The sequence below is a fragment of the Erythrolamprus reginae genome, chromosome 5, assembly GCF_031021105.1.
Source record: "Erythrolamprus reginae isolate rEryReg1 chromosome 5, rEryReg1.hap1, whole genome shotgun sequence".
In the NCBI taxonomy this organism is placed as follows: Eukaryota; Metazoa; Chordata; class Lepidosauria; order Squamata; family Dipsadidae; genus Erythrolamprus; species Erythrolamprus reginae.
The window spans coordinates 60726358-60750224 of record NC_091954.1 but is presented as its reverse complement, the minus strand read 5'-3'; the positions used below and the strand labels follow the sequence as shown (position 1 = coordinate 60750224).

The 23867-nt window shown below is 37.9% G+C and overlaps 1 protein-coding gene across 1 annotated transcript in view; it reads right to left on the bottom strand.

Annotated features, from left to right (window-relative positions):
• The window catches only part of LOC139167803 (VPS10 domain-containing receptor SorCS1-like), a 372414-nt gene that overhangs the window by 84743 nt on the left and 263804 nt on the right, over nt 1-23867 (bottom strand). The window contains exons 8-9 of the mRNA XM_070752750.1: nt 13848-14027; nt 6670-6816 (exon numbers count right to left, since the gene is read on the bottom strand). Coding sequence (XP_070608851.1) covers nt 6670-6816; nt 13848-14027 — 327 coding nt within the window. The remainder of the gene's footprint in view (nt 1-6669; nt 6817-13847; nt 14028-23867) is intronic.

The window sequence follows — 23867 nt, the reverse complement described above, 5'->3', positions numbered from 1 at the left end:
ATCTATCTATCTATCTATCTATCTATCTATTTGGTTTTCTATGCTGATAACCTCACAGCAGCTAATGCTGAAGCTCTTCTTTGGATACACTTATTTATTTGTTTGTTTGTTTGTTTATTTATTTAATTGGATTTGTATGCAATCCCTCTCCAAGGACTCAGGGTGGCTCACAGCATATATAAAAACAGAACAATAATGTAAATCCAATTAATGATGAGAAGGAATCCAGTTTTGAAGGATTTTAACTCTTAGGTTTTAGCTTTGTTCCTGATCGAGCTACTTTTTTTACTTTTTAATTTATTGTTAATATTGTTAATTTGTTTACCCTCTTTTAAATTTACAGAGCTAGTTTACTGGTTTTCTTTAAAATAAATATTCTAAAACATGTCTCAATTAATGTAATTTTATTGTTTTCCATTTTTATAAGTTACCAGTAGCCACTGCATTTTCTAACCTCGGCTTATACTCGGGTCAATACGTTTTCCCAGTTTTTGTGGCAAAAATTGGTGCCTCGGCTTATACTCGGGTCGGCTTATACTCGAGTATATACGGTACTCGCATGTGGAGCAGCTCGTATCTAGAGGTACTACTGTATTCCCACAACAGGACCACTTTCTCTTTCTGTTCACATACAGTATGTCTATGGACTTCCTTAGTCTATTTGGCTCCATCTTCCGAAATGTAGTATAATGCGATACAGATGTATCAAAAATAGCATTCTTGTTAAAACAGATTTCTCCAACTTAAATTTAGTTAAAATCAGGAAATCACAATTCTTTGCCATATTACTGCTTTAAGCATTTATCTACTGTGTACATAAGAGGGAATTTGAAAAGAAGTATACTTGAGCAACTAATTGTGGACAGAAAGAATGTTTAGTTTATCAGAACGACTCAGCCTTCCCAGTAATTTTATGTTCACATAACCACATATGATACTTGAGATAGAGGTTTGAAGAAAATGCAGTTTTTGATGGGATTTTTTTTTAAAGTGAGAAGTAGGTGAAAGGGCTAAATGAGGAGCCTCCAGCAGAGAGAGTGGAATTGAACATGAAAGTGAAGAGATGATTTAGGATGAAACTGAAGTGATGGAATGCTGGTAGGAGTTTTTAGATATCTGTACTTGGATGACAGTAATATGTCAAGACCAGAATTCCAATGAATGTTCTAAATGTTAATGTTCAAGAAAATGAATGATGAAAAAAAAGTCACAAATGCAGTGAAAATGTTAAAAATGATAAGACTGCTGTAAGTACAGAAATATTACAGTATGGATGTGCTGCAAATACAGAAATATTACAATATGTGATTTCTTTGTAGAGTGGTTATGTGACTTGTTTAATGTGAGGAAGACTTCATCTATGCCTGGAGTACTGCTGCATTTTTCTCTCCTATGGGTATGCGAGGTAGTTTAGAACAAAATTTGGGAAGTGCGGTGTAGTTTTATATCAAGCAAAAGTAGTAATGGGCAGCCAAAATTTTTACTGCCACACTGTGGGTGTGGCTTATTTTGTGGGTGTGGCTTAATCTCATGTGACTGGGTAGGTGTGGCTTGCCAGCCATGTGACCAGGTGGGAATGGCTTGAACAATCATCATAGTTCAAGTGAACTGCTAAGTCCTCAATTTACAACCAGGTGTGGGCTGCTGCCCGGATGGGGGGGGGGACACAGTGGGGTAGCGAAAATGGAGCTCTACCCCAGAGCACCCAATTTGCATTGAAAGATGTTGAAAGAAAATGCAGGGTGTTCTGCATAAGCCATGGCCACAGTATGGTAGTAAAAATTTTGGTAGCCCTTCACTGCTTACAACCTCACCAGTGTCACTTGCTGGGGTGACAATTTGCTTTGCATTTCCCATGCTCTCCTTCCTGGGTTGCCTCCCCTGCCTCAGGTTAGGTAGCTAGGCGAACAGGTGCTGCCAGAAGCATAAATACTGCCAGCGCCACGTCCACCCAAACCTTCTGCTTGCACTTCAGGCACAGAAGGCTGGAGGGGAGCCGGGCAGGAGAGATGGAAACCCATCTGACGCCAGGAAAGAGGAACAAGGAAAAAAATAAGGAGTGCAGATGCAGCAGCAGCAGGGGAAAAAAGGAGAGCTGAGCCAATACCAGTAATCCAGGAAGTGACAGCTACCGATCAGCTGGAGCTGCACATGCATCTTCATTTCCACCGGTGGAACTGCGTTCCACTCCATCCTGCTGCTGCCCACCCCTGAACAGAGGATGTGCAGACCAGATTTTTCTTCTTTAGAAGAATATTAAGGAATGTATGACTGTGTGAGATAAAGCTTATTGTGCACGTGTTGGTTATAAGTGGCTTGAATTAGAAAATGTTTTCTTGGAGCATGCAGTTGAAAGTAATTGGAAGGGTATAAGATAAAAGTAAAGCCCACATTAGAATGGAATACATAGTAAATAATTTAATTTAGAGCTAGGATTATGGCAAATCCCACTGATTGTCAAATGAATAAGGAGTGTCATTACACATAATTAGTCAGAAAATGAATGTGCATGAAGATTTATATAGAGATGATACCATGTTATTGGTTGAGAAGCTGATCATTTTCAGTGAATGTCAGCCTATGTAATGGAGTGATGAATGTGGGCCTGAAAATTAATATATTTTTTTAAAAAAAGAGATAGCTGCATTTCAGTTTGTAAGAGTAAAATGCACTTTGTATCCAAATGATAGAAAATTAGAGGAAATGGATTAATGTCATGTATTTTCATACTATGTTTACTAAAGATCGTGAAGTTGAGAAATGTTAATATGTGCAATTGATAATACAAAGGTACTACCATAGATAACATATGGTCTGTTGCAAGGAATGAGTGTTAATTGAAAGAAATAAAGAACAATTGGAACAGAGTAAATAAGTGAAATAAAACAATGAGACACAGGTGAATATGCTGATTAAATGTCAGCTGAATAAAAAAAGTGAATGACCAATATTTGTGCATCAAATATTTTATTCATATGGAGAGTTTCATGAGGAATGAATAGCAAAAGAAATATACAAAGATGAAGGGGATAAGAGGAAGGTTGCCGATCAGTTTCCGGTCACAATTCAAAGTGTTGGTTATGACCTATAAAGCCCTTCATGGCACCGGACCAGATTACCTCAGGGACCGCCTTCTGCTGCATGAATCCCAGCGACCAGTTAGGTCCCATAGAGTGGATCTTCTCCGGGTCCCGTCAACTAAGCAATGTCGCCTGGCGGGACCCAGGGGAAGAGCCTTCTCTGTGGTGGCCCCAGCCCTCTGGAACCAACTCCCCCCAGAGATTAGAACGGCCCCCACCCTCCTTGCCTTTCGTAAACAACTTAAAACCCACCTCTGCCACCAGGCATGGGGGAATTGAGATCCTCTTTCCCCCTAGGCCTTTACAATTCTATGCATGGTATGTATGTATGTATGTATGTTTGGTTTTTATATTAATTGATTTTTAATCATCAATACCAAATTACTATTGTACACTGTTTTATTGTCGCTGTTAGCCGCCCCGAGTCTCTGGAGAGGGGCGGCATACAAATCCAATCAATCAATCAATCAATCAATCAATCAATCAATAAAGTGATAAAATGTTGTAGTTGTAGCAATAAGTCCTTCCAAAATAAAATTATAATAAAATATAATGTATAAACTCTGTGGAAATAAAGCTAGGTTGCAAAGTTAGAACAATGGGGGATGTCAATATTATTTCTGTAAATTAGTTTTGGTTAATTTCTTGCATTTTCTTATTTTGTGGATTTTATTAGTTTGGCTTACTATTTCTCATTACTTTTCTACAGCTTTCATAATATTGCTTTCCCCAAGATAAATATTATAATAGGTATGCATATATAAGTGTAGATTGAATGCCAGTGTGCTTTATGGCTGAGATTTGGGATTTAGACCTTAACTTTCCAATTTATTCAAAAACAATAATTTCATTTTCTCAGAGGTTGTTTTGGTTTTATTAAATGATGGCAATAAGGTAAAATTTATAGTCCATGCCACTGAAAAACATTGAAATAAGATGAAGAGAGAGGAAAGTCTGATGAAGAAATTAAAAAAACACCTCTAATAATTAGTGTGTATGTGTGTGTGTGCATGTGTTGCTTATTTTGGGGAAGTTGGTTCCTTTTTGCTCCATTTGATTGATTTACACAAATTTTGTCAAAGGTGACCCTGGAAGTTGTACAAAGATTGAAAGCAATAAAAATAAACAACTTTGTTCATAAAATAAAATACATAAATCATATTATTACACATGGCTGTGATTAAAACAACACAAAACCCATTCCCTTTCAAACCAGGAAGGCAAAGGGGCTCAATTACGTTCCCTGCCCAAACACCTACAGGAACATTCAGTTGCTTAATGATTTTTTAAAAAGCCAACAGTGCCAGACTCATCCAGATCTCCAGGGGCATGATGTTCTAGAGGGCAGGCCCAGCAACAGGGAAGGCCATAAATTAGATCAAAGGTAATCTATTCAATTCAAAAACTAGAATTGAATTAAATTCACAAAAATAATTCCTTCAACGTAGCTATTTTTTCAGGAATCTTATTTTGTTACTCCTGCCAAAATCAGGCAACATTGAATGTGTTTATATTATTACATTAACTATATACATAGGATTCATTCATGGTTATTCTTTGTATGACATAAATATTAAGCCTGATTTATTACATTTTCATTACATGTTGGCTGCAGCTCTTCAAGTTAAATCAAGGCATTAGTTACTCAATCCAAAGTAAACTGCTGGGAATTATACAATTGTCCATGTTCTCCAACATTTACAGTATATATATCAGAAATACATTTTGCCATTATTTTATTCATTTTTAGTGTTATAAATTGACCATAAGGTGAATTATCTTTCTCTCTCTTCTGCACATACATATCCTATGGCTTTAAAAGAAATGGACTCCAACAATAAAAAGAAGACAAAGGGACTATCGATTCTCCAATAAGTATTTTCTATGGCTCCCAAGATTTCAGACAAACCTTTATAGAGAAGAGGGAATGGTCTTGGAATTTGGGAGCCAGCCAGGAAAAAGAAGGAAGTGGAGAATGACTTTTTCCAAGGTTGACACATCTCTTCCAAGTTCATCCTCACTAATGCACTATCTCACATTAGACCATTTCTTCAGAAACGGTCAAGGTACATGTCTCACTCTTTCCTTGAGAAAAATTGCCTGAACACATAACCTAAAGAAGTGCTGTGATCAGGTCCATTTACTATTCATTTGACAGGACAGAGTTAGAAAACTGTCAACAAAGCAATGTTTATTTGTACGTCTTTGAGAGAGGGAAGAATAAAGTGTATCCCCATTAAAGTGTATTTGAGTGAATAGCTTGTGGTAGAAATTAAAAGATGGACTTCCATTGTTTGATTTCTTTTAAGAAGGGATCCTATTCATGTTATTGAAAGAAATTAAAATGCTATGATATAGGAATATATAAATGATATGTTATGCAAGCAAATTACTTTTTTATTAAATACACTTTCCAAGTTAATATTAATTTGGGCATTAAGACGGTAATAAACCACTGGGCATCAAGGGTACTTAGAATAAAGCAACATCCTAATAGACAAGTTCTTACACTCCTTGTTTAACTCAAGAGTGTTATTCTATTCACCACTATTACTTTACTAACTGTATATTAATATGCATATTCCTTAATAATTTTGAGGATCTGCTATATTGATTAAATTTTAAAATGTAATTTGCATAAGACCATAAAGCACCTCTTCCATCCTTTTTGGGGTTATCTTATTGTTTGTGGTACAAAAATAAAACAAATCCTGCTTCGGTACAATTGTGAGCTACGCTCTAAATAAAATAGCAACTATTTATTTTTTAAAAGAAGCGAATCATAATCCAGAAAACAAACTCCATGAAAGTAGTCCTTGACATGGTCATAACTGAGTCCAAAATTTATGATAATAAACAAAACATTTGTTAAATGAATTTTGCCCCCTTTTATGACCTTTCTTGCTATAGCTATGAAATAAACCCTGCAGTTATTAAGTTAGTACTATGATTGAGAATAGACTTCCCATTGTTGAGTGAATCTTGTTTCTCTTTTCACTTTGTTTGTAAGAAGGCCACAAAAGGTGATCATGTGACTGTGGGAAACTGAAACCTTGATAAATATGAGACAGTTGCAAAGCATCCTAATTCTGATCACATGACTATGATGATTCCAACAAATAATACTATTGTATGAAGGGGACAATTTATACTGATAAAGCTATCTACACTCAGTTATGTGCTTAGCCACGAACAATTAATATAGCAAGCCTATTTGCTTAGACAAATGGCTCATTTCTTGCATCCTTATTGCCCTGACTCATAATGGCTAGTCTGTGTTTTCAAAAGAATCAGTTGGACAAAAGTGTTCAAAAATAGATTTTTCTTTTCCAGTGAAAAGAAATATAACTTCATTTCCATCTATAATCTGTATAAGAAGAGGCTTTTCACCTCCCTCTTGCTTAAATCATTATTTACTATAGTAGGAGGCAATGATCTGGTTTCTTTTACAATGTTCAAGAATAGTGAAAAGAAAAATAAGCTCATTTCTATCTCAAAAATTTTAAATAGTTGCCTGAAAAAAACCCCTCCATGAAAAATTGTGGGGAAAGAGGCTATATCACTGTTTTCCCCATAAACCTTTACTTACTAGGAGGCAATGAACTGGGTTTCCTCTGAGATCTGTGTCCGGGGCCTGGAGCAAATGCCAGTCTCTGCCTTTGTTGTAGGTGATGAAAGTTTTTACTTGGTTGTCAATCTTCTTGTTAGCCAAGAACATTCCCTTTATCCCTGCTACCTAGGAGAAATTGACATGGCTGAAAAACAAGATAAATTTGACACAAATTGTGTGTGCATTTGGTACCTGTCAAATCTAGCTTGAGAAATAGCATACAGAATGAATATGTAGCAGGCTCCGACATAAAAATTGCATCAAAAATTTCCTACTTACCAGAGCTTGGGGGAAAAAAATAAGATGGAAACTACTGTGGATTCGGACAGGTTAGACGAAGATGTTGCAGGATTGAACATTAAAAAACCCATAGATTTTGATGAGATGACTGGGACAAAAGCAGTCACAATCATCTGAGTTTTATTTAAGCTTATAGATGGTTAAAAAAAAGTATGTGTGTCTCTCTCTCTCTCTCTCTCTCTCTCTCTGTCTCACTCTCTCTCCCTCTCTCTCTCTGTCTCACTCTCTCTCTCTCTCTCTCTCTCTCTCTCTCTCTCTGTGTGTGTTTTAGGTGTCCATTTAAGAACTCTTTGGGAGAAGGGAAAGAATCAGCTCCTTTGAAAGAGACAATATTGTGAACTTCCCAGAAAAGCCATTTCTTGGTCTGACTTTATACAACACCAATCCCAATCTTATATAAAAGTTTAGAAGGTACAATTACAATAGTTGCAAAATAGACAATACATATCTTATTCTTTTTCAGTTGTAGCTTAGGCCTGGCAATAAGCGGGAACCAGATTGTTCTTTTGATACTGGTAGATCACCTTTTTCATACCCTTGAGGTAGAGAGATCAGCTCTCTCAAACAATTAGGCTGCTCAAAGATGTCTGATACTATCAGTTGCATTGTTCTGGGCCACTTGGAGGGTTGCAAGTCGAGGTGGCACTATTTTGCAATGACTTCACTCCATTATGAATAGATAGGTATAGATTATGAATTACGATTGCTGTAAAAGGAATCAATCCTAGTGGAAACACTGGCTTCATATCTGCTGTTATTTTAGCTCCAAATACAATTCGAAGTGCAAATTAAACCTAAACAGGTTTATGTGTTTTATATAGTTGTCCAGTTCAACTAATTGTAGCTGTTTATGGAATAGGGAGCTCTGGAAACAAAAACTCATCCCTCATCATGTTGATATTGGATCACTGAAATATTCTTCTGTTTCTTTTGAAAAATGAACTGGAAACTGAAGTTGATGCATTTTTTTTTTACTTGAACGTGTTAATTCCTATATGCTTTCAGTCATATATTATCAGTTCTGGAGATGCTATGTTGGTTCCAAATACAATTCAAAGTGCAAATTCACTCTAAACACATTTATATGGTTCCTGCTTACTTTTATGATCACCTCCTTTTGGTTAATATTGCTGTTAGCCACCCAGAGTTCGTAAGGAGTTAGGCGGCCTACAAATTGCATTTATAAATAATAAACAAACAAATAAACTGCCTGAATTATGTCCCAACATTTATCCTACATCAATTCAAAGTAAGAGAAAAAGGTCCATTTCTATAGAATTGCCTCTCCCTTTTAATCAAGGGTGCCCTAATTTGTTATTTTTCAAAAGGCAGTGAATACACTATTTTTTCAACATTTAAAATGCTTGCTTGTTTGCTCAATTTGTAAATTCAAAGGTAAGAAAGCTATGTATATATATGTGTGTGATGTTCCTTCAATACACCAGGGTGATTCTACACAAAAATATGTTTTTGGTGCAGAGCTGAAGGGATCGGATACTGTAGGCTAGAGGATAATTCTCTGCCTTACAAGGCAAAGGTTGCAGGTTCAAGTCCCAGTGGGTACGGCTAGCTGATGAGGCCAAAATAAGGCCAAAATAGATCTATCCTATTCTCCCTTAATTTTCAAATTCAGCAAAAAAAATGTTTATATGTATGTATATATATATATATATATATCCTAGTCTCCCTTAATTTTCAAATTCAGCTTAAACATGTGACATATATATATATATATATATATATATATATATATATATATAAATATATATATATATATAATCCCAGTAAGGAAGGGTGTGGCTAGCTGATGAGGCCAGAACAAGGCCAAAATGGTACCATCCTAGTCTCCCTTCATTTTCAAATTTCAGCTAAAAACATTTGACATATCTCTCTCTCTCTCTCTCTCTCTCTCTCTCTCTCTCTCTCTCTCTCTCTCCCTAGATTGTTCTGAGTTCGGGTTTTGCCCCATGTAATATTTTGAGTGTCTATATATATATTATCATTTTGCTGTTAATTTACTTTTAACAGTTTTTACAGACTTGTTTTTATGGCTTGATGGTGTATATTGTTTGTTTTATTGTAAAATACAATTTTTCACCAAATTAAAAGACCTGGTAGGGAGGAAAAAATCCAATATAATTTTTCTGCACAGCATTGTTTATTATTTTGCTTAATAGATTCTGTTAACTCTTCATAAATTTGTCTGATTATTTCTTAAAACAATTGCATATAAGGAAACATAGCCATGGCCACACTTTCCTCTTACTGTATCCTGTCAAACTGTCATCAAGAAAGAGAAGCAAATGATACATTTTTCCCTTCAGAAATGATACCAAATAATTGATGATAATCTTTCACAATCTGATATTTTCCTGTTATGTTGGATTGATATTTCCATAATTCCAAAGGAAGCCCAGAAGGTACAGGTTAAGGGGCATAGTCCACAAACTTTTGGAACAATTCATTTCATTGAGAATAAAAGTGGAATGGATAAAGGAGAAGAAATGAAAAATAACTTTCATTCATCAGAAAAGTTTGAATTTGTCTATGTGCTAAAAATCAATATTCCAATATCTCTAGTTTCCCTTTAGATCAAATAAATCTTTTGGTTTTTTCCCCCCAATGTTGACAGCAGCATAAGATTCTGCCTTTGGGTAAATTGCTGCTTCTGCGAGAGAGTAAGTGTGGTGGGAGAGATTCCTTCTGTCTTTCAGAAAGAAATTTCTGGTTACTATATCCTGTACTGCTTCCTTGGCATGGCCAACAACATCTGAATATATTTTTTATTCAAAGCCATTGTTGTTTAATTATTATTCAACAGCTAGATATTGTATTTCTAGAAAATATTACCAGGGTTTAATGTTAGATTGTAAAAGTATAGCATTAGGAAGGTGAAAGGAAATAGAAAATGAGGACCTCTTGGAAAGGCAGAAGAGTACAAAGTTTCTGCTTGATCTAAAATTCTGATGAAATACGGAGCAGTTTTACTTAACATTTGGTACCATGCTATTATAAAGTTTGCAGGTAAGTCATAAAAGCATACACATACTTTTCCATGTTAAAAGTAATGGAATTTGCAAATTTAAACTTGCATCTTTATTTCAGATAATAGTTGCATATAAAGAAGTTATTTCACATTTGATGAAATATAATATGCATGTTTCCTGAATTCTTCTACTATAAAATTCCTTGGTTTTGTATCTGCATGTACATAGTAAACAAGAAAAAAATAATTCTGTGCGTATAAACAAAAGAGTAATGCAATAATATCTAAATAAGCAATGCAAGGATTCAAGAACCTGAGTTGCAGGAAAAAAGGTATATATATATATATATATATATGTGTGTGTGTGTGTGTGTGTGTGTGTGTGTGTGTCCGTATGTGTATATGGTAGGAGCTTAATGTTTCCTTTTGCCTCTCATCCCAACCCAGGGCCATATCCCAGGCAAAAGAAAGCATTAAGCTCCTCCCATATTTAGGTATGCCAGGGTGATTTGACAGATCCTTGGTACAAAGCTAAAGGGATGAGATCCTGTGGCCTAGAGGTTCAAATCCCAATGAGGGTATTACTAGCTGATGAGAGGAAACAACCTCGAAATAGATCTATACTAGTCTCCCTTTATTTTCAATTCAGCAAATATATGTTACATACATACATATATACCAGGCATTAAGACACCAGGAAGGACTTAAGGTGGACCGATCACTATGGTTGAATGGAGATTGAGGGCAAATTCCCCCATTTAAGCATAGTAGTTTTAAATACATTTTTAAATGTTCCAAAGATCATGATGTCTATCGCTTCTTTGTCTGTCTGTCTGTCTGTGTGTATTTTGCCACACACACAAAAATATAAAGAGAATATTTTTCACAAAGATGGGCCAAGTAGAAGACTAAGAAGTCAGAGAAGAAAGTAAGCCACAAATATGTATTAAAACTATATAAAAAAGAAAAAAAACGGAATCACTGATCGATACAAAGGTACAATGATCAATGTAGAACTGTAACATTTAGCAGATAAATGTGCTTCAGAAAGTATTGTCAATAACAATGTTCATTGAATAGACAAAATACAAGGAGAATTGCTTAAAATCTTGCAGGCTGATGCTCTTAAGATACTGTTTGAAGTTTGTAGGCAAATAAGGAAAACACAGCAGTAGCTGCAGGACTGAAAAGGTCAATCTATATTCCAATCTAAAAATATAGTAGTGGTAAAAAATAATCCAACCACCAAGTACTTGCACATAGTTCTCATTCTTGTAAAATAATCCTCAAAATGTTACAATCCTGACTTCAGCAGAGAGCTGGGGTGGTGCAGTGGTTAGAGTGCAGCACTGCAGGCTACTTCAGAAAGATACAGATGGTTAATGGAAGGGTATTCAAATGGCTGTAAAATTTGCACCATTTTAAAATTTCAATGAAGAAAACCAGTGCCTCTGAATTGTCAGGCTGGATAAAATTGTTATAAGTACCTTGATTAGTAACATGAATATGTTACAGATTTTTAACAGATTTTTAAAAAGAGCTCAGGAAAGCATTGATAGTGAAGTACATTTTGTATACATAAAAAGGAAGCACTATTAAGACTTTGGAGAAAGTCTTGTATCTTTGCAAAAAATGATGGTAATAAAAAAAAAGAGGTGAACAGGACCTCTGAAGCCTAGATACCATTACTGTTGAAAATAAACTCATTTACTAAAATACAGTTCTGGAGTATGATTGTCCATCACATCACAAAGAGTTTGGAAGTGACTAAATGATTGATCAATAATTATGATTAAACATTATGACTGAAGAACAGATCCATACATATTTTAGTGCAAACAATAAAATAAAAATAATATACTGTAAATAAAAATGTATTTTTCTTTTTTTTGTTTAAACTTCCCTTGTTAATAGTTAATGGTGTAGACTACCTCAAAATGTTTTAAATAGAAAAGACCTCTTCCTATGTGAGTGATGTCTAAAATGAGTATATGGAAGGCAGAGTCATGTACAATGGTACTATTTCCTACATCTTTTCAAATCCAATTATATTTTTGCTTAAGATCTTCTGGATAAAAACAAGAACTTGAGTAAAGGCAAGGGCAGAATACAAGGAACACAAACATGTAGTGAGCAATGCTAATATACCTAGCTCTGTATAACAAACATCCTCACACATTTGTCTGATATGTCTTAAAATAGCTCTTTCAAGTATGTTTATGATTAAAAAGCAGCATCCCTACCCAAATGTGCCTCTTTGTTAAAATGACAGAATTAATTGAATGGAATGGCTCATTATAAATCAGAATATTCATTCAAATATTCAACAGATAATCAAAGAGAACAAAATATAAAGAATTAAATAAATAAACCCACCCATATAGGCTTTTACAACTGTTACACATATATTTATTTCCTATCTCTTCCTACTTTATCAACTGATTCCCCCCCCCCCACCTCTCAGCTTTTCTTTCTCTTCATTTATTCTTAAAGGCTCATCATTCATAGCAATCCTAGAAATTGGCCAGAACAATCAGAGTGAAGGAAATGGTTTCTGCCAAGTTCAATGTCAGCCAATATTCCTTCTATCGAGGCAATCAACAGATGCGACATGACTAGTCTGATCACATCAATTTCAATCCAGACTGCTATGAATGTCAGCTTAATAAAACAGAGGCTTTCTTTCGATCTTTCCTTTTCTCCCCCCTCCCTCTCCCTCTGAGCTATAGGACATCTTTACATAATGCAGCAGAACCACTCCTTAATCTGATGGTAATAGAAGATAACAGCTTTTCAACAACTTGCTAAAGCACATGGGGGATTAATATATTGTTGTGAAAGAAATTTTCTTTTCTGTAGTCAAGAAATGCCCTACTTATTCACCCACACTCATCTGCTTTTAAACATTGACCTTTAAGGCTTTCTGCAGGTTTACTGAGAGTGCTTACTATTTATAGATGCTCAAAGTAGGATGTCAAGACAATCAGTCCACCAAAATCTCTTTAATGTTCACAAAAGTATAAAAGAGAGAGATGGACCCTATCCTCTCAAGTACTAGGTTGGTGGGGAAAAATACAATGATAGTCTTTATTGTGTATGTACCCTGTTTTCCCCAAAATAAGACATCCCCTGATAATAAAGATAATCGGGCTTTTGAGTTCATGGCAATAAGGCCAAGCGCTTATTTTAGGGTTAAAAAAAATATGAGAGGGTTTTATTTTGGGGAAAACATGGTAGGTGAACGCAGGTATGGCTTCTCTTCGAAAAAAATCTGATTGGTTTCCACAGTACTGTAATTGAACTATGAAACATGGTCCCCTGCCCAGTTAGATCCATGTCAGTATCTCATGCAGATGTGAGAAAAGAATCCATGAATTTAAGTAACAAGGTAGGTGGTAACTCCATATGCCTGTGTGTATATACCTAAGAAAATGCACATACACTTCTGACCCACCACTCATGAACACATGAAAGCATTGCCCATGTCTGTGTTAGGTGTAGTGTGTAGAAATTACTTCATGCAAATCTACATATTTAAGAGCTGCCAATATTCAGCAGTTAAATGCAACTGATTGGAATGTGCTTTTGTCCTGTCTTACAGGTGAAGGTAGAGGTGAGTGCTGATGAAACCAAGTTATCTATAGATGTACAAATCAAAATCAGTACACTTGTGCAATTGTGCACTGATATCAAATATTTATATATAATACTGATTGCAAAGATGAATGCAACTCTGGGGAAATGTTATTTTTATATATTCCTATCACATGTAGAGATTACACTACACATTCAATTAAATTTTCAGTTACAGATCAAGGACACTTCAACTAATGATTTTTATGAGATGAAAATGTGCACTGTTTTCACATACCTCATACAGGTCTATCATCACATTGCCTTCTAAGTCTCGACTACTTTTGACATTTTCTAAAGCCAGGGTAAAGTAAATCCCCTGGGTATCAGAGATATAAAGGTTGTATGTATCATTTTGGTTCCATTCTTGAACTGCAGCAAACACTTGATTCTCATCAGTGCTGATAACATGCATGTCCTGAGGGAGAAAGCACGGAAAGACATTAGGGTTGGCATTTCATTTGTCACTGTTCCAAGGACAAGGCAGGGTAATCCTCTAGAAGCCAAACTCACAATCATTATGGAATCTAATCAGAAATCCAAACCAATTTACTTGCATGCACACATCCATATTTTACAGATTCTTTGTTCTGCTAATATATGCAGAGTTATAATGAAATGAAATCACATTAAGTGAGCATTTATATTAGTCATTGTATTGTACAGCGGTAATGAAAATGAGTGTATTTGTTACACAAAATGTCAAATTTTACAGTTAAGACTCTTCTTGCATTATGGATGGGGATTTTCAAAAAAAAAAAATTTCCAATCTATTGTATTTAAAGTTGAGAGTAAATTACAACCTTCATAAACTTGATGTTGCTTTACACCACAGCTGTGGAATTTAATTGTAATGCATTTCATTTAATTTCCTATACTATTGTAACTCATAAACATTCTTTTTTTAAAAAAAAATGTTCTTAAGAACTTCACGGTGTGGCACTTTCTTGTTATCATTCAAAATATAAGTCTACGTTCTACATTTTTTATTAGTCCATATCTACTTTTTACACATATGTATGTATATACATACAGTAATACCTCGTCTTACGAACTTAATTGGTTCCGGAAGGTGGTTCGTAAGGCGAAAAGTTCGTAAGACGAAACAATGTTTCCCATAGGAAACAATGTAAAAGCGATTAATGCATGCAAGGGGAAAAAATCGCAAAGTGGCACTCCGCTGGGTGCCGCCGCCCAGCTGTCACCTTTTAAAACAGTCGGGGGGCTTCTCGGCGTTCTCCCGAACCCAAAAAGTTCGGGTTCGGGAGAACGCCGAGAAGCCCCCCGGCTGTTTTAAAAGGTGACAGCCGGGCGGCGGCGCCCAGCAGGGCGCCATTTTGCAATCTGTGGTGGGTTCATAAGCCGGAAAAAGTTCGTAACAAGAGGCAAAAAATTTCCGAACCCCGGGTTCGTATCTCGAGATGTTCATATCACGAGGGGTTCGTACCACGAGGTACCACTATATCTGTTTCTTATTTCAACAACCGTGTATTTGACAGGCAGTACTGCGTATCTCTGTGCTGTGATTGAATATTTGAGGTAAAGGTTAACAAACCTATACGATCAGTGTATCTATGGCAAAGACAAGGAGAATAGGCATCATCATAAGATGGGCCAAAACCATTATGCACAGATCATACTACTCAAGACTCTGAATGCAATCAAAGAACCAAAAAACCCCTCAGAGTGGCAGTCCTGCATTCACATTGCTAAGAGACTGAGGATGCATTGCCTGAAACAAAAAGAGCAGATGGAAATCTGTTTAACCTTAATGAGCCCAGGCAATGTATATTCTGCACTTGGTTTAATTTGTGCTCAGGAGCTAACTCATGCTGAACCTAATTTGTAACCAGATGGAAATCCAGCAGAATGGAAACTCACTTGCTTCGTAGTGTTCCTTTCCAAGTGTTTGTCAGGTCCTGGGGGTGGGGAATTTACTGATTGGTGCCGGTGAAGAGGAGATTAAGTTTACCTGCAAGATTCTGATTCCATCGTTAATCCGTGGGATCAAAAGCTGCTAGATAAGCAGTTCCTTTTCTTCCTCTCATGTCACTTTTCAATGCCTTCTATCCTGGGAATATTTGTCAGAGCTGATAATAAAAGTGGGGAGAGACGTCTCTTTCATCTTAAAATCTCATAATCCCATGAAGCAGTTTTGGGTGATTAAAGGCAGTACAATCTTGTTCGAAAGAATCAGAATCTGCTATGGCCAAATGCAGAATGGGCCTGGAACATATTGAATTAGGATGGGAGATATGTCCTCAGCAACCGAAAATGGTTAATGAGATCTGACCGATTGCAAGATCCTGACCACATCATTGAATATATATATTACAGAAGCATGATTGAATGTGTTTTAATTAACTGTATCATTGTTTGGTTTGGTGATAGTAGTGCCTTAGATAGAAAGACCATAAAGAGAGAGATAGGAATAGCCAAGAAGATTATGGGAAGCTTCCTTCCTGTAATTCAGGATTACTGCTTATAAGCACTATGTGCTTATGGCTCAAAGCATTGTTAGAGACTCCACAAATCTGCTATATGATCTGTTTCTGCTGCTTCCCTCTGGGAGGAGGTTTAGAAATATTTCTAGCAGGACTATTGGATTGTGTAATAGCTTTGTTCCCTATGCCATCTATCTGGTAAACTTGCAAGATTAGTTTTTCCCCCCTTTACATTTATACATTTGGACTAGACGGTGTTGTTTCTCTGTGTCACGTAATATATGTGAGTATATGCATATGTGTTTGTTTGTTTGTTTAGATTTTTGTCATATTTATATAGTATATATTGGATATGCTGAGACTTCGAGAGCTGTATGCAACAAAATTTCATTTTAATGTATGCCGATTCATGTACATTTAACGTGACAATAAAGTTATTCTAAGACTAAGAATAAGTTCTAAATTGTTAGCCAAACAACAACAGCAAAAGATGAAAGACAGCTATTGACAAAACAATTAAAGATTTATTCAAGCTGCCTCTGCAGTAAACAGTCGCACGGTTGTAGAGTTTAGTGTTCTACTGTACAGATAACTAAGTTCTTTCTTTCGCGTTTGGTGTATTCAAACAGTCTTGAGAAGCAGCACTTAGTATTCCTGGTGCCTGTGAGTATACATTGTTTATCTGCCACTCTTTCCACCATTCTTCTTCTTTTTTTCAGTCTATATTTTACTAGGCTAAAGAATTGTCAGCAAACTTGTCATGGACAACAACTGCTACTCAAGTGCACTACATAATAACGCCCTTGTTCTTTCTGTCAGATTCAGCAATTTGTCTGTTGTTTCTGCTGGGCAAATCATGCCATGAAACATGTTTCCCACTGACATAGAGGAGTTAAGTAGAAGAGAAGACTGGGAGAGGGAGATAAAAGGCAAAAGAAAAAGGAAGAAGAAGTAGGTTCAAGTCTAATTGGTGTATCCCCCAGCCTTCATCCTGACAACAACCATGAAGGCTTTGTTTTAAGTCTGCCTGGAAAAATGTGGCAACGCCAGCCCTGAAAAATCCCACCCTCAACACTGAAGGACAGTTCACATTAACATGCAGCACATTTATCTGACCTTTGTACTTTCCTAAAGAGAAACAAAGCACAATATTATGTGCATCATTTGAATTGGGCATAAAAAGAACTAAAGTCTAGTGCTTTCTGAATCAGCATGAAATTCCAAGTTCCCCTTTGCTCAGTTGATATAGGGAATGTAAGCTTTTTGAAAATTTAATGAATGCAATCTAAGATATAAGCCATTGTAACTGTAGGTTATTTTTGAGAGTTTATTTTTTAGAGAAAGAGGTTGCTTTTTCCACTTTTCTTCCCATGGATAATAGTTTCTGTTGCCCTGATAATTTCATTAAGAATTTATGAAAACCACTTATTCTTTCCATAATTACAGAATTATGTAATTAATCGCTCCCTTTCTCTCCATACTAATCTATTTTCTTATCCCTTACTGTCACTAAATTACCATATAAAACTAACTTGGAATGTTATTCTCTAAGCAGTCTAAGCAGTTTTTATAAAAAAACTCAATTAAAACATAGTATTTTATTTATATTATCAACTTAGAGACAAACATCTTCATGTACAGACTATCAGTCAGTCATTATTATTACTTGCAGACGATTAGTTGCTTCCTTCAAAGATGGCTGGCAACGTTGCAATATATAAATTTATTTTAGAAGTTTACTTAATTAGCAATAGCTATTTAATGGTAGAAGGACACTTCTAAACTAAGATAGTTGATAGGAATAAATTTGATATAGTCGCAAATATTGTGATAATAACAATATTCTCAGTGCAATTTTCAAATTATTTTCAAACAGCGAATCAGAATCCAAATGTTTACAGAAAGTTTTATTTCAGAAACTTAAAACAGCCAGTGTTAGTAATTAAACATTTTGTACCTATCAAACATCTTCAATAGAAAATAATACATTTGTTAGATAGTGTTAGCTGATGTATTACTATAAATATAACTACTTTTGCCAGAAAATGTTGGCAAAAATTACACAGATATGAGTATTGAATCCCTGAGATGGATTTCAGTTCTGTTACAATTATTTCCCTTTAATTCTTTCTTTGAATCTTTATATTGAATTATGTATTATAACTTTATTATTTTACAGTAGCAAGAGCTGACACTAAATTTATTCGGATGCTAAATTTCTTGATGTTTTTTATGGTTTGAGAGTAATAGGCATGCCTAAATGCCAATGTACCTGGCACCAAATATACCTCTTTATATGCTTATCATTCTTAATCCAAATGTGCGTGGACTAAATGAATAATACTCAACATCCATTGACAGGAGCTATTATGCATGATAATCTTGATGAGATTTGCAAGTAGGCATTTTCAAATGCTGCTGCCTGATGCCTAGAATAATTATTTCACTATGACCACATGAAAGGCATCATATTTTACTATTTTCTTTTACTTAAACCAGTAGAAACATCAAGGCAAGGAATCCAATGATAAAATTACTTTGTCTCAGTGCTAAAATTCTATACTAAAATCCCATAAGCTGCTATGGTGCTAAGAACCCTTTACAGCATTGATTTTATTTGGAGAAAGTAATTGAGCTGAAAGAGATTAAAGACTCTCTACCCATAAAAGGCCGTACTTGTTTCATTTCCTTTTGACTGTGTTGTGCTTTGTTCATTTTTAATAAAGGCAGTCACCTGCTTTGATAATAGCATCCTAAACACGCTTTTCTCACTGTATCTCTGCGCATACAGATTTAGCTGCTTATCCTTTGAAGTTGTGTGAGCTTGTAATGAAGCACCTTGTTGCCTTAAATATTACCCTGCAGGTAGATTTAACATCGTCTGCTCCTTGAACAAGGTGATAGAGAGGGACCCTTGGGGCTCGTTAGGGAAAGCAGTATCCTACTTCAGAAAAAAGTTGCTTAGGAAATATTTAATTCAAATTACTTCTATAATGAATTATATTAGCTAATAAATGTTCATCCACAAAGAGAGAAAAATATATTTTAAGTTATTATGGGCCAGCGTAAGGAGGCATAAAATTATTCCACCTTGTCTATGTCATATGGAGAATGCTTTTCTCTTCCTTTTGGTTCTTTTTCCTTCCTTTACTTTTTGCAAATTTAAATTCCATATATTCTAAGCAACAGCCTTTTCAAGATGATCAACATTTTTTAAACCCTCCCAGAAAATCAACACAACCCAATTAGGTAAAGTAACATGCATCAAATTAAAAACCTCAAAATTACTTTTGTATTTAGAAAAAAGGGTTTATGAAGAATTTGCAAACAAGAACATGTCTAACATTTCCTTTCATCAGTAAACTCATTATTTTAGAATATAACTTTTGTCATTTGAAAGGAAATTTGAGGGAAAGAGATCTACAGAATAAAATATGTGGTTTTGTTTTTTGGCCACCTTGGCTTATAATATAAGTCATTTAATTTTAAGTAAATATAATCCCAAAGAGCTATTTTTTTCACTTCCACCTGAAAGCAGTAGGCTACATGGTGCATGGGAAAACCACATCCCCACCCTCTATCCTGCTTCCTCTAGTGATACACCCAATCAGTTGATAGGAAACGTCTTACCAGCAACGGCCTGCAAAGAAAAAACATGGGAGCACAATACAGTGGTCTCTCGATTATCGCAGGGGTTACGTTCCAAGACCTCCCGCGATAATCGATTTTCCAAAGTATACTGGTGCGGAAGTAAAAACACCATCTGCGCATGCGCGCCCTTTTTTCCATGGCTGCGCATGCGCAGATGGTGGAGCCGGGGAGCGATAAAAGTGCGGAAGCCGACAAAGATTGCTTTGAATGTCGGCTGCCCCCGCCCCCCCAGTGCGTCCGGCGCCCTCGCCGCTACCAGGCAAGCGGCCGGAGCTGCGCCCTCCTTCCCCGCCGCCCACGCAAAGGGGAAACCCTGATCTTTGGCTCCTCGCTGCTGCCGCGCTGCCGAGCAGATCAGCTGCTGGGCGGCCGAAGAAACCTTCCCTGGGTCTTCCCCGCCGCCCACGCAAAGGGGAAACCCCGATCTTCGGCTCCTCGCTGCTGCCCGCCCGCCCGCCGCCCGCCACTCGAGAGCAAGAGGGGGAGAGATAGAGAAAGAGAGAGAAGGAAAGAAAGAGATGAGAGAGGGAGGAAGAGAGTGTGAGAGAGGAAGAAGCAAGAGAGAGAAAGAGAGAGAGAAAGAAAGATGAGAAAGGAAGGAAGAGAGTGACGTCATCGGGTGGGAAAAACTGCGGTATAGCAAAAAAAACCGTGGAGTATTTTTTTAATTAATATTTTTTGAAAAACCGTGGTATAGCGTTTCGCAATAATCGAGACAGCGAAAATCGAGGGATCACTGTAGTACAATTGAAACAATCTACAGCTACCTTGTAAAAAGTTATATTTACCAGTTAGTGAACGTAATAAATATTAGAATATAAAAGTATGAAATATAATGTATATAATGGAATGTAACAGGTAAAAATCTACTATAAGAATGTTAATAGAGATGGTTTATAATCTGTAAAACAGAATAATGTGTGATTTGAATTATATGTGAAAACTTAATAAAGAAAACATTTTTTTTTTAAAGAAAAAACATGGGAGCAATTTGGATGACTGCAAGCAAGGTATGGCTGGTTAGATGGTACCGATGATGGGTTATCCTTCTTCTGCTCTGGAGGAAGGAAGACGGATCACCCATCATCAATACCATCTAACAAGTCTTACCTTGCTTGCAGTCATCTAAGTTTCTCCCTTGATTTTCCCCTCTCTAAAGGGAGATGCCCTTTAGACACACCAGAATGGGGAGAAAGAATGCAGTATACCATACAGTCTACCACTCCCTGTATTCCACTCCTCATATTAAAGTGCTGGCTCTGTTAAAAAGTGCTATTGCTGACATATTGTAAGCCGCCCTGAGTCTAAGGAGAAGGGCGGCATAAAAATCAAATCAATCAATAAATAAATCAAATAAATCAAATGGCCAAGGAATAAAAGAAGGAGTCAGCAGAAACAGCTTCACTAGAAATATCCTGAGGCTCACAGGGAAAGGGCAAAAAGGCACAAGTCTATATTATATGTGGAAAGAATGTCCCCATGGGTCATGGGTTGTACAATATTATTGTAGTATTCCTTGTGTAGGTCAAAGGTCATATTCGTAGACAAGCCCAGATGTGACCAGAAACTGCACATGAGTGCTATGTTAACATTATGCTAACGAGGACACTTAAGAGCAATCAACTTAGCCCCCTCCCGTTGGCACCAGTGGGTGAGAGCTACTGGGGGCCAAGGGGAGTTAAAAACTGGAAATTATTCCATGAACTCTCTTCCCCCCCCTTCCCCCCCCTTTTCCTCCTCTCTTAATCCTTAATTTGTGATCTATGTATAGTATTACTAAAAGACTATACCCCTTCCGGACTGTGGATAAATTGAAGAACTTCGCCCCCTTGTGGACTGTTTTAAAAAAGACATCAGGAAGAGAGAAAATTAAGACCAAGACTTTCTTAAATTAGATTAAGACCTAAGACCGTTGAAGACCAGAAGAACATCATGCCTGAACTGACTAACTTCTGATGATTGAAGAGTTTTTAAAGATCTGTTTATACTACCATCGATATCAATTTTATATTAATTTATAATTTTAGCGTATATTTTATATATTTATATTTTAATGTTTTTAGTGTTTAAATTGCTGTTAACTGTCTTTTTATACTATTATTAATTTAATTGATTTTTAACGAAATTGGGGTTTTAAGTAATGGATGACTGGGATAAACATACTTGTGGTTACGAATGGAATGACTGGTACGATTGGATGGGCGGGGGCGGGGGGGGTATGGTATGGATGAGTGTATCGATAGTAGTGTGGATGATATGTCTGGCCCACCTGACGCCCGGGAGACAGGAGAGGGAGGGGCACCGATCTCTGGGGTGGCAGGGGGTCGGAATATCCCTGTGTTGCTGGGGAGAGGCAGATATGGCGGGGGCCACAGAGTTAGCCGTTCCAGGGGAACGAGGGACCGTTGCTTAATAACGGTCCCCTGTTCTGGCTCTGTGAGCCCAATCTTGGGTACTGGTGATGAGTGTAACTCTGGCCCTGGGCTCAGGTTGCTGCTGTTGAATGCCAGGTCGGTGGTCAATAAAGCTCTCCTCATCCGGGATCTGATCCTGGATGAGGAGGCCGACCTGGCATGTATTACTGAAACCTGGCTGGGCCCGGAGGGAGGTGTTCCTCTCTCTGAAATTTGCCCAGCCGGGTTTCAGATATGGCATCAACCGCGACCCCAGGGGAGGGGGGGAGGAGTGGCTATTGTAGCCAGGGAGAGCCTTTGCCTGCGTAGACTCATTGCTCCGGAAATAGCGGGTTGCGAGTCTCTCTTGATGAAGTTGGACTTAGGAGTTCAGGTGGGCTTATTTCTCACGTACCTGCCTCCCAGCTGCGTGTCAAAAGCCCTGCCTGTGCTACTCGAGGAGGTAGCCGGGTTGGTGGTAGAGTTCCCCAGACTTATTGTCTTGGGGGACTTCAATCTGCCGTCACTCGGCGAAACCTCTGGGTTGGCACAGGAGTTCATGGCCACCATGACAGCCGTGGACCTGACTCAAGTAGTTCAGGGTCCGACTCACGAGGGAGGGCACGCACCTGACATGGTATTCCTTTCCGAGCAATTGAGTAATGGTCTGAGACTAAGGGGCTTAGAAGTGTTGCCTTTGTCATGGTCAGACCATTTTCTACTACGGCTTGACTTCCTGGCTCCAATCCTCCCCCGCAGGGAGGCGGAACCAATGAAGATGTTCCGCCCCAGGTGCCTGATGGACCCAGAGGGCTTTCAGACGGCGCTTGGGGTTATTCCAGAGGCACTCGTCCACAGTTCGGCGGAGTCTCTCGCGGAGGCCTGGAACACGGCTGCAGCGGGGGCTCTTGACCGGATTGCGCCTTTGCGACCTCTCCGAGGCGTTAGACCCCGTAGAGCCCCATGGTTCAACGAGGAGCTCCGGGAGTTGAAACGCCAAAAGAGACGTCTAGAGAAGCGATGGAGGAAGAGTAGGTCTGAATCCGATCGAACACTTGTAAGAGCTTTTATTAAGACTTACAAAGTGGCGCTCAAGGCGGCAAGATGCGCGTACCATGCCGCCTTGATTGCATCAGCGGAATCCCGCCCGGCCGCTCTGTTTAGGGTGACCCGCTCCCTTCTCAACCAGGGGGGAGTTGGGGAGCCCTTACAGAGTAGTGCCGAGGATTTTAACACGTTTTTCGCTGATAAAGTCGCTCGGATCCGGGCCGATCTCGACTCCAATTGTATAACAGAGTCGACTGACAATGAGTCAGTCGAGGTGACTGGGGCACGTACTTGTCCACCTGTCTGGGAAGAGTTTGATCTGGTGACACCTGATGAAGTGGACAAGGCCATCGGAGCTGTGAGTTCCGCCACCTGTTTACTGGATCCGTGTCCCTCCTGGTTGGTTTCGGCCAGCAGGGAGGTGACACGGAGCTGGGCCCAGGAGATTACCAATGCTTCCTTGGGGAGGGGAGTTTTTCCATCACTCTATAAAGAAGCGCTTGTGCGCCCCCTCCTCAAGAAGCCCTCCCTGGACCCAGCCGTACTTAACAACTATCGTCCAGTCTCCAACCTTCCCTTTATGGGGAAGGTTGTCGAGAAGGTGGTGGCACTCCAGCTCCAGCGGTCCTTGGAAGAAGCCGATTATCTAGGTCCCCAGCAGTCGGGTTTCAGGGCCGGTTACAGCACGGAAACCGCTTTGGTCGCGTTGATGGATGATCTCTG